Genomic DNA, 12,003 nt, shown 5'->3' with positions numbered 1-12,003 from the left:
GATGGTAGTTTCTCTTTAGATATTGTGTACAGTGCTCTGTACTCTTGTGACACTATGTAAACCATCTATAAATACATATTAAACATTAAAAATTATACTCAGTAATTTATACAACCAATGCACCAAGATTACATGTTACATACTACATCTCAATGCATGAGAAATGAACCGATCCTGCAACCTGGCATCTCCTGATCATGACAATCCCTCGTTAGTGTATGGGGGCCATTACTCCGACCTGCAGACACGTATCTAGAGGAGGAAAGGAAGTATATCCAGAGTAAAACGCACCGTAAATAAAAACAAAAAAAAACCAGCCATATATTGCAGGGGTGGTGAGCTATAAATACCCCAACACCTCTTAGGTAACTTATGTCTCTGCCATCACAATAATAATGTCAATAACCATCAGCATCAGAGGTGTGGTAGAAATAATGATGCCTATCCTCATGCTTGTACAGTACAGTAGTGACAGTGAAGGTAAGAGCAGCACTGCAGCTGGGAGACTTTCCTGGTGTATCCAGCCGTGTGTTTTAGATGCAAACTTGTCAATTGGTTATGTCTTAGCTTCTCTAGGAGGGGGAGGGAAAGCACCTTTCTTACAGGATTGGCTACAATGTGGCAGCAGAGTGAGTCCTCCCCGGCTGCACACACAGGGAGTGCTTGGGGCAGCAGAGAGCAGCTCAGATACTAGGCAGCAGCACTGAAATAAAATATGGCTGAAGCTGGGACAGGCTTCCTGGAGCAGCTGAAGTCGTGCATGGTCTGGTCCTGGACGTATCTGTGGACAGTGTGGTTCTTCTTTATGCTCTTCCTGGTGTACATCCTGCGGGTCCCGCTGAGAATTAATGACAATCTGAGCACAGGTAGGAGGAGGGGCGCAGGGCACCACTGCTGCCACGTTCTCTGCACAGGGGAGAGGGAGGGAGAAAACTTTCTGCTGCAGCTACAACTTACTGTGAGTACTCAGAGGGGGCAACGGCTTCCCCCCAGCTCTGCGGGTGGTGCAGGGTGAGTGTGCCCGGGAGAGGAGGACGCTGCCCGGGAACTTTTCTCCTCTCTTTTCCAATTGTTTTGTTATGGCTATGCAGTTTTCAATGGATCAGTGTTGAGCGTCTGCTGGGTCCTAGCGCCGTCTCTATAGGTTGCTGCTATAACTTTGGTGGGAAACTTGTTGCCTTATAGCACCGGGACCGCAGTAAGGTGTATATTTTCCGATTGTGATAACTGCTTTCGTATTTTGTTTATGGTGGTAAGGATTATATGACTACACTGTAATCCTATACATTTAGTTTTATTACCTATATAGGATTACTTATTTGGCTTTTCTACAGCAAGGTGTGTGTGTGTGTGTGTGTGTGTGTGTGTGTGTGTGTGTGTGTGTGTGTGTGTTGTGACAGCAGAATGTACTCTCTGTATGATATGGCACACCAGCTTGTGGTTGCAGGCTATATGGACTAGTGCAGCTGTGTACCAGAATAATAATAATGATGTGACAGCAGAATGTTCTCTCTGTATGATATGGCACACCAGCTTGTGGTTGCAGGCTATATGGACTAGTGCAGCTATGTACCAGAATAATAATAATGATGTGACAGCAGAATGTACTCTCTGTATGATATGGCACACCAGCTTGTGGTTGCAGGCTATATGGACTAGTGCAGCTGTGTACCAGAATAATAATAATGATGTGACAGCAGAATGTTCTCTCTGTATGATATGGCACACCAGCTTGTGGTTGCAGACTATATGGACTAGTGCAGCTATGTACCAGAATAATAATAATGATGTGACAGCAGAATGTACTCTCTGTATGATATGGCACACCAGCTTGTGGTTGCAGGCTATATGGACTAGTGCAGCTGTGTACCAGAATAATAATAATAATAATAATAATAATAATGTGTTAGCAGAATGTTCTCTCTGTATGATATGGCACACCAGCTTGTGGTTGCAGGCTATATGGACTAGTGCAGCTATGTACCAGAATAATAATAATGATGTGACAGCAGAATGTACTCTCTGTATGATATGGCACACCAGCTTGTGGTTGCAGGCTATATGGACTAGTGCAGCTATGTACCAGAATAATAATAATGATGTGACAGCAGAATGTTCTCTCTGTATGATATGGCACACCAGCTTGTGGTTGCAGGCTATATGGACTAGTGCAGCTATGTACCAGAATAATAATAATGATGTGACAGCAGAATGTACACTCTCTGTATGATATGGCACACCAGCTTGTGGTTGCAGGCTATATGGACTAGTGCAGCTATGTACCAGAATAATAATAATGATGTGACAGCAGAATGTTCTCTCTGTATGATATGGCACACCAGCTTGTGGTTGCAGGCTATATGGACTAGTGCAGCTATGTACCAGAATAATAATAATGATGTGACAGCAGAATGTACACTCTCTGTATGATATGGCACACCAGCTTGTGGTTGCAGAGCTATATGGACCACTAGTGCAGCTATGTACCAGAATAATAATAATGATGTGACAGCAGAATGTACTCTCTGTATGATATGGCACACCAGCTTGTGGTTGCAGGCTATATGGACTAGTGCAGCTATGTACCAGAATAATAATAATGATGTGACAGCAGAATGTACTCTCTGTATGATATGGCACACCAGCTTGTGGTTGCAGGCTATATGGACTAGTGCAGCTATGTACCAGAATAATAATAATGATGTGACAGCAGAATGTACACTCTCTGTATGATATGGCACACCAGCTTGTGGTTGCAGGCTATATGGACTAGTGCAGCTATGTACCAGAATAATAATAATGATGTGACAGCAGAATGTACACTCTCTGTATGATATGGCACACCAGCTTGTGGTTGCAGGCTATATGGACTAGTGCAGCTATGTACCAGAATAATAATAATGATGTGACAGCAGAATGTACACTCTCTGTATGATATGGCACACCAGCTTGTGGTTGCAGGCTATATGGACTAGTGCAGCTATGTACCAGAATAATAATAATGATGTGACAGCAGAATGTACTCTCTGTATGATATGGCACACCAGCTTGTGGTTGCAGGCTATATGGACTAGTGCAGCTGTGTACCAGAATAATAATAATGATGTGACAGCAGAATGTACTCTCTGTATGATATGGCACACCAGCTTGTGGTTGCAGGCTATATGGACTAGTGCAGCTGTGTACCAGAATAATAATAATGATGTGACAGCAGAATGTACTCTCTGTATGATATGGCACACCAGCTTGTGGTTGCAGGCTATATGGACTAGTGCAGCTGTGTACCAGAATAATAATAATGATGTGACAGCAGAATGTTCTCTCTGTATGATATGGCACACCAGCTTGTGGTTGCAGGCTATATGGACTAGTGCAGCTATGTACCAGAATAATAATAATGATGTGACAGCAGAATGTACACTCTCTGTATGATATGGCACACCAGCTTGTGGTTGCAGAGCTATATGGACCACTAGTGCAGCTATGTACCAGAATAATAATAATGATGTGACAGCAGAATGTACTCTGTATGATATGGCACACCAGCTTGTGGTTGCAGGCTATATGGACTAGTGCAGCTATGTACCAGAATAATAATAATGATGTGACAGCAGAATGTTCTCTCTGTATGATATGGCACACCAGCTTGTGGTTGCAGGCTATATGGACTAGTGCAGCTATGTACCAGAATAATAATAATGATGTGACAGCAGAATGCACACTCTCTGTATGATATGGCACACCAGCTTGTGGTTGCAGAGCTATATGGACCACTAGTGCAGCTATGTACCAGAATAATAATAATGATGTGACAGCAGAATGTACTCTCTGTATGATATGGCACACCAGCTTGTGGTTGCAGGCTATATGGACTAGTGCAGCTATGTACCAGAATAATAATAATGATGTGACAGCAGAATGTACTCTCTGTATGATATGGCACACCAGCTTGTGGTTGCAGGCTATATGGACTAGTGCAGCTATGTACCAGAATAATAATAATGATGTGACAGCAGAATGTACACTCTCTGTATGATATGGCACACCAGCTTGTGGTTGCAGGCTATATGGACTAGTGCAGCTATGTACCAGAATAATAATAATGATGTGACAGCAGAATGTACACTCTCTGTATGATATGGCACACCAGCTTGTGGTTGCAGGCTATATGGACTAGTGCAGCTATGTACCAGAATAATAATAATGATGTGACAGCAGAATGCACACTCTCTGTATGATATGGCACACCAGCTTATGGTTGCAGAGCTATATGGACTAGTGCAGCTGTGTTCCAGAATAATAATAATGATGTGACAGCAGAATGTACTCTCTGTATGATATGGCACACCAGCTTGTGGTTGCAGGCTATATGGACTAGTGCAGCTATGTACCAGAATAATAATAATGATGTGACAGCAGAATGTACACTCTCTGTATGATATGGCACACCAGCTTGTGGTTGCAGGCTATATGGACTAGTGCAGCTATGTACCAGAATAATAATAATGATGTGACAGCAGAATGTACACTCTCTGTATGATATGGAACACCAGCTTGTGGTTGCAGAGCTATATGGACTAATGCACCAGAATAATAATAATGATAGATACTTGTGTACTTTACGGTCTCATTGCAGAGAGAACCCAATGATTGTTTTAAATGGTACTTGTGTACTTTACGTACACAAGTACCGAAAGTTGTCCCCACCTAAAGAAGAAAGTTGTCCCCTCGCGGGCTCGCTGCGCTTCCGGCGCGGTGGCTTGCTACGCTTGTCACAAGTTTATATTCCCCCTCTTTGCCCACTTGGATGGTAGGAAATGATGCTGGATACTGGCTGATGATGTCGGGGTCCTCTCCATGAAGGGGATTTAGACATTACCATGATGGATAATTATATGAGTGTAGGACACTTCGGTTCTCTCTGCAATGAGTCCGTAAAGTACACAAGTACCTAATGATGTGACAGTTATTTATTTTCATATTGTTGTTTATCTTTCCCTGAATATACTGTTGTCTTATTTCTGTGAATGATCTTAAAATAATATTCCAAAAATAGTTTAGTAAATTAGGCACAGTAGTAGTTAGTTAAACAGCCTTTTCTTGTGAGCTTTTTTTTGCTTTTACGCTTTACTTATACATTGATGGGAATAAATGTATGCTGTTTTTTGCACTTTGCAGGTGTGTCACACAAAGATCTTGTTTTGCTAGACTCCATATTTGAATGTATGTTGTTGGTGATTTTAATCTTTATCCTTTAAATTCATGATGGCTACAAACAACTTATAGGTTAGTGGCTGAGGCAGCACATACAGTCAGGTCCATAAACATTGGGACATTGACAGAATTTTCAGATTTCAACTCCAGACCTTTTACCTACTTAATTGATAATGAAATAACGAGGGAATAACCCACACCTGTCCATGAAATTGCTTTTGAGTTGATAGTCCCATTACTTTTGGCCCCTTAAAAAGTGGGAGGCACATATAGAAACCGTTGTAATTCCTACACCGTTCACCTTATTTGGATGTAATTACCCTTAAATTAAATCTGAAAGTCTGCAGTTAGAGCACATCTTGTTTGTTTCATTTCAAAGCCATTGTGGTGGTGAATAGAGGCCAAAATATGAAAATTCTGTCAATGTCCCAATATTTAAGGACCTGACTGTATATTGGAGGTTCTCAAGCACTCACAGAGCTGGTTCCTATAAAATACAGCTGAGGCATGAAAGTAGATTTAAAAATTGTAGCAAAGTTACATAAATGCAAAGTGGTGCACAACACAAAATCCAGGTTCATTGGACTCTTGCTAGGAAAGACTGGTGTTAGCTGTTTGAGAGGAAGAATTCCAAAATAATGCAAATGCTTAAAGTGTGAAAGGTAGCAATAACTTACTAAGCACCATCATTCCTTATTGGTAAGGGTGCAGTATGTATTTTATGTATGTATGTATGTATGTATTTTGGCGATGATCGTATATATATGTATAAATTCTTACAAAAATACTGGTAAATTTTAATATATTATTTTAGGTTGTTTCAGAATTGGAGTCCCCAATAAATGGATGTCATAGGTGATTGTAGAACCTCCTAAAGAGGACAAGTTGCCCATAACTTCAGCCTCAAGCTATCATTTTTCTAGTACATTCTATAAAATGATAGCTAGAATCTGATTGGTTCTCATTGGATCTGCAATATGATTAGTTGCTATGGTTAACAATCTCACTTGTCCTCCTTAGAAATTTTGATAAATCCCTCTCTCTAACTTGTAATACATATCCAATTGAATCTAACTGTGCACAAGTTTCACTTTAAAGAAATAATAAGAATAAACTAGGGCAGAGGTTTCAAAAGTTTCTTGAATCACGGCGCCCTAGAGTATCAGCATTTTTTTCATTCCACCCATAGTCCAAAAATTTCTTAGTGTGAATTTCTGCAATCATTATTAAATTGTGCTTACCTGTCATCCTTAGGTTCAGTAATGTGGTGGTGGACAGAGTTGCGATTATTTTTGTCCACACATTTTATGATTGATAGCCATCAGCATTGGTTTTTGCCTTTCACATGGACCAAAAAAAAATTGGTTTGGTCCTGGATCCACCAACCCGTCGCACATAGTTTGGGAACCACTTAACTAGGGGAAATTATCTTTCAGTTAACATAATGCCTCCTAGAACCATCATACCCAGTACCAATAGCATTTTCTAGTTTTGAGGTAGCATTGCAGTTTCAATAACTTATATCGTTCCAACCTGATGAATTGCATTGGAGTAGCCTACAGTGAGCTCCATACACTAATAACAAAGTACAGTCACACTGTTAATAGCATTATATAATGGAAATGCAATCCCACTGTGCATCTGGCCTAATTAGGAGATTGTAAAAGTTAGAACTGATATGATTTGATGTTAGAATTTACATTGTGTAAAAAAAAATTTTCAGAAATTAATTTACCTTTTTAAAATAAATATGATAATGTAATGGTGAAGGATACCACTAGCTCAGTGCTGTTCCTTGCATATATTATATTTTACTATATAAGAGGAAAGGGAAGTACCGTATGGGAAAAAAGGGTACGCAGCACAGGAAAAATTGGTTAGGTTTAAGCACTAAGGGGGGAGGTTAGGGTCAGGTACCCCCCCCCCCCCCGGGAGGATTAGATTTAGGGCGCGGGGAGGGGGGTTAGGTTTAGGCACTACCAGCGGGAGGGTGAGGGTTAGGCTCTAAGGGGGAGGTTAGGGTTAGGCACCCCTAAAGGTGGGTTAGGGGGGGAAAGGGTTAGGAATAGTAATCACCTCCGCTGTCAGGATTTCCTCCATAGGGCAGCCGTCGTTGGGTCAAACATACTGATTCCAGGAATTCAAAGAATATAGATACAATGATTCTATAAAGAAGGCCTCATAATTATAAACAATATATGTATTGGAATCATGGCAAAGGTGCTCCCAGGGAGTCAAATATCCATATGCAAAAAAGAAAAGAGAACATATTATATTTTCTATATTTTTGGGGGGCCGACTATCCCTTTTGCTGTTGCAAAGTTGTTAAGTACTAAGTATGCTCAATTGCGCCTACAGGTATATTAATTTCTTCTGTAATCATTGCCTTCTGATAATATTTCACTAGTAATGTGGTGATGTGTAGTATAAAAATATTTAAAATTGTCACCTCTTAGTTGTATATTAGACAAACCTAAGATTTTGCCTAGTCTCACAATAGGCAGGGGTTGGGTATGAAATCACTCATAGGGAAGACAGGTAAGTGTTTGTTTTTCTAACCCATACCCTAACCTCCCCTCCCCTAGTACCTAACCCCCTCCCGGTGCCTAAACCTAACTTCCCCCCTAGTGCCTAAACCTAACCACCCCTCCCCGCACCCTAATTCCTAACACTCCCTACCCGGTGCCGAACCCTAACCTCCCCCCTAGTGCCTAAACCTAACCACCCCTCCCTACACCCTAATCCTAACACTCCCTACCCGGTGCCTAACCCTGCTCCCTAACCTCCCCCATACACTGCACTGCCTCCCCGGTCTACTTTTTCCATACATCCCTGATCAAAACACACCAAATTTCCAGCACAATGTACTGTTGCACCTTTGTATAATACCCTCATGAACCCTCGGGTTCATATATGTACAGGTTGAGGCTCCCATATCCAAAATGCTTGAGATCAGGGGTATATTTCTATTCCGTATTTTGGAATATTTGCATACCATAATAAAATATCTTGTGAATGGGACCCAAATCTAAACACAGGCGTATTCAATTAATTTTGCCTCGACGAAAAAGTTCCGCCTACCCGACTTCAGCCTGTTTTGGAGGCGCTCCCGATTTACGGGACCCGGCGAATGTGAACCAGGCGAAAAAGTGCAGGATGAATTGGGGGAATCACTCTGTACCCCAGAAAAAGATGGGCTGACTTCGGAAATCATTATGGTAGTTTAGTATTAGCCCTAATTGAACTAATTAGGGTGTTTTTTGGAGAAAATAAGTAGTCCCATCAAATGGGGTGCTTGAAAATGGGTACTAGCATTTTTTATGTCTGTAAAGTGAAGTTTTAGAAAAAGTGAAATTCCTCCGTCATACAAGCACCTGCAATCCCAAAAACACTCGGCCCCTTCTTAGAGCACCCCCAGAAGCTTATTTCGCTAGTTTTTGAAGTTGTCCCCCCACTTTTTTAATTTTCACCCCAAATTTCTAAGGCGTTTTTTGGAGTGTTCTGGAAAGATGATGTTTGTCCATGAAAGATGAAGTTTTTTTCTCTTTCTGAGACCCGATTATTGGCGGGAAAAATCCGAACTAATCCAAGCCTGCACATCACTACTTAAAAGGGGTAGGAGAGAAATAGAGATGCAGATGCGGAAAAAGCACAAGACAGGAGGGAGTAAGAGAGAGGAGGCAAGAGAGACAGAGCAGGGAAAGAGAGAGTAAAAAATAGGGAGTGTAAAAGGGGAAAGAAGAAATAGAGGAGGAAGGAGAGGGACAGATGAAGAGCGAGATGGAGTAAGAATGGGAGAGAGGAATAAAGAGGGCGGAGAGTGCTGAAGAGAGAGAGAGAGAACCTCAGGTAGTGGCTGGGGCAACAGGTAGCTATATAGCAATCTGTCATCTACTACTTAATGTTAGTGTTAACCTGGCAGTGTGGCACTTGGCTATGATGTTACAGTCAAGTGACACCCAATATATACTGGTGTGTGTGTGTGTGGTTTGTAATTTGTATTTTTTTTTTTTACAGTCTGTGTCTATATAGACACTCATAGGGGTGAATTGTGGGTGGTGGAAAGCTAGAAATGTCACCCTAAATTGCGATGACTTTGTCCCTAAATTTCGCTTTTTAGTTTGCAGCTCCATAGGGGTATGTATCAAAATATATGATATAGGGGCTACAGTAAGTGTGGCTTATGTGCACACTACTGTAAATCAAGGGCATCTCTCCAAATTGAATTAATCCTTTTAGTGTGCTTGTACATGACCCTATGCTTGAGCTGCATTATTTTCAACTGGTGTTGAACTAAACAGCAAGTAGCTCAGGTTAACTTTAAAAAGGGAGTATTGATCCCTATGATGATTGTAGCAATGCTTAGGCTGGGTACACTGAGACGATGTTGGCTTGATATGTCTTTTCCGGCCTGATTGGAAAGACATATTGGGCGCATCGTTCAGTGTGTATGGCCAATATGTGTGCTGCCTCTTCTGCTTGCGTCATCGTCTGGTCGGCCATGCTACACGACCAACCAGATGATATCGTAAGCGGCCCGTTGCAGGTAATGAAGGACAGAACGAGGGATCGTTCCATCGTTCATTACCTCGTTCTGATGTGTACCCAGGATGTGATATGTCAGCCCATTGGGCCGACATTTTGGCTGGGTACACATCGCTCAGTGTGTACCCAGCTTTAAAGTGAGCATAGACAAGTAAGCATACTGCACGCTGCATCTGTGTTCATCAAACATTTCACCTGCTTTGCGGTAAGTGAATGGCCCTTATGCTTACAGATGACTGTGTTTTATGTTTTTCCCGTAACGCTCTTCCAGTGCAATATCGCTAAATGGTTGCTTTTGTTCATGCACTTTACTGCCAGGTTTTATGATCCTTATATTGCACTCCAGTTAAATTCTGTTTGTCACAAGATGAGTAGAAATTACATGTAGTAAAATAGCCTTATTTATTTTTTGATTTATTTGTTACTATTTGTTTTTTTGTTACTTTTATTGGAGAGATCTTGGATAACCGTTATTGATGGACTGTCTTGAGTGGACGAATATATAGCATTTTGAAGTATAACATTTGTATTACTTTTAACAAGCATTATTTTCCCATAAAAGATACCTTTCTGGCTTTAAAGTTTACATTACAATAGGATCCTCATTTATCAACACAAATATATTAAAGCTCCATAGTCAGAATTAATGATTTATAGAGTAATATCTTAAGTTTAGAATAATATTTTGGGTAATAAGACACTAATGAAATTTTTTTTTATTTTTTTTATTCAATGACCAGAACAATAATATGTAGTTACAGTATACTTGTGTGAAAGATGGTGCAGGATGTCCACTCTGATGTAGATAAACATTGTTATTTTGCGTTCTCATCTCTTGACAGTTTGTGGCTTAATCTGGACTTCCTCCTGTGGTTGATGTTCATGCTACTGTTGACAACTGTACTGTAGCAGTATTTATACATCATTTTATCGATTATAACTTTTCAGCCAGAACATCCGCGTTTGTCATATCTTGGCTATATTTTTACCAGCAAGGAGATTCATCAGCCTACATTTTGAAAGCATGCATAAAAACTGAGCTGAAACTATTGTTTTTTAAATACATTACTACATCATTTGTATTGTATTTGTAATTTCACTTACCTATAATATACATATTTTATAATATATGTATTATAAACAATGTCTTAAAATAATTGGGATGTACTCTGTACATATGTACATTTTACACTTTTATCTGTGTCCGTTTCATTAAAATCATTTACTTGGTATAGTAGCGAAGTAACTGATCTTTTGCATACTGTACATATGAGGTTGGTTTAATAAATAAGTTAACAAGACCTCTCATTGCGTAAATCAATTGTATGGCCTTTTTCCACATAATCCCCATAATTGTCTAAGCATTTTTTTCCAACAGTACACCAAGGCATCTATCCCAGCATAGAAGAAATCGATGTCAAGCGCCTGTAGCCAGGACATGATGGCTTGCTGAACTTCACCGATTGTTGCAAATCGCCTTCCGCCCAGGTGCTTCTTCAATGGTTGAAGGATCTGGAAATCACTCAGTGCCAGGTCAGGGCTGTAGGGAGGATGGACCAGTACCTCCCAATGGTAGCACCGTAACAACTCACCCATTCAATTGGTTGAGTGTGGCCTGGCATTATCGTGCAGCAATACAACACCTGTTTGCAGCAACCCAGGTCGTTTTCGTTAAATGGCCTTCCACAATCGGCTAAATGTGTCTCAATAGCGGACAGCATTCACAGTATCTTTCTTGGCGAGGATATCAACAAGAAACACGCCCTTGTGGTCCCAAAACCCATTTGCCATGGCCTTCTTTCCTGATTAGTTTGTTTTAAATTTCTTTGAAGGTGGGGACGATGCGTGTTTCCATATCATGGATGCTTGCTTTGTCTCTGGTGTCGCATGATGCACCCATGTTTCATCGCCTGTAGCAATACGCTGCAGGAACTGCTCTCCCTCCTCATGGTACCGTATCAAGTGCACGAGAAACAATCCCATCCTATTGGTTTTGTGAGTTGCTTCGGTACCCAGCGTGAACACTTTTTCCTGTACCCCAGTTGCTCATGAACGATGTTGTGCACAGTACCCACTGAGATGTTCCGTTCGTCAGCAGTTTCACTAACTCAAATGCGTCTGTCCTCCTGAACCAGACCTTCAGTGCGGCACAAATAGTCATCTGTGGTGAATGTGCTTGACTGTCTGATTCGTTGCACAATTTGAACGTCTGTCCTGTCGTTATCAAAGCCACTGCACCAAACC

The 12,003-nt window shown here is 41.0% G+C and overlaps 1 protein-coding gene across 2 annotated transcripts in view; it reads left to right on the top strand.

Annotated features, from left to right (window-relative positions):
• The first annotated feature begins 591 nt into the window (after positions 1–591).
• ST7 (suppression of tumorigenicity 7) overlaps positions 592–12,003 on the top strand; it is a 122,915-nt gene continuing 111,503 nt past the window's right edge. Inside the window, exon 1 of one of the 2 annotated variants that reach the window (XM_088456242.1) lies at positions 592–866. In XM_088456242.1, the coding sequence (XP_088312368.1) occupies positions 716–866 (151 nt within the window). In that variant the 5' untranslated portion in view covers positions 592–715. The remainder of the gene's footprint in view (positions 867–12,003) is intronic. The other variant, XM_088456233.1, reaches the window with a different exon arrangement.

Source organism: Taudactylus pleione, unplaced genomic scaffold (assembly GCF_031769625.1).
Source record: "Taudactylus pleione unplaced genomic scaffold, aTauple2 ptg000041l, whole genome shotgun sequence".
Taxonomy (NCBI): Eukaryota; Metazoa; Chordata; class Amphibia; order Anura; family Myobatrachidae; genus Taudactylus; species Taudactylus pleione.
Note: the sequence above shows the minus strand (reverse complement) of the source record. Positions and strands in the feature narration are given on the sequence as shown.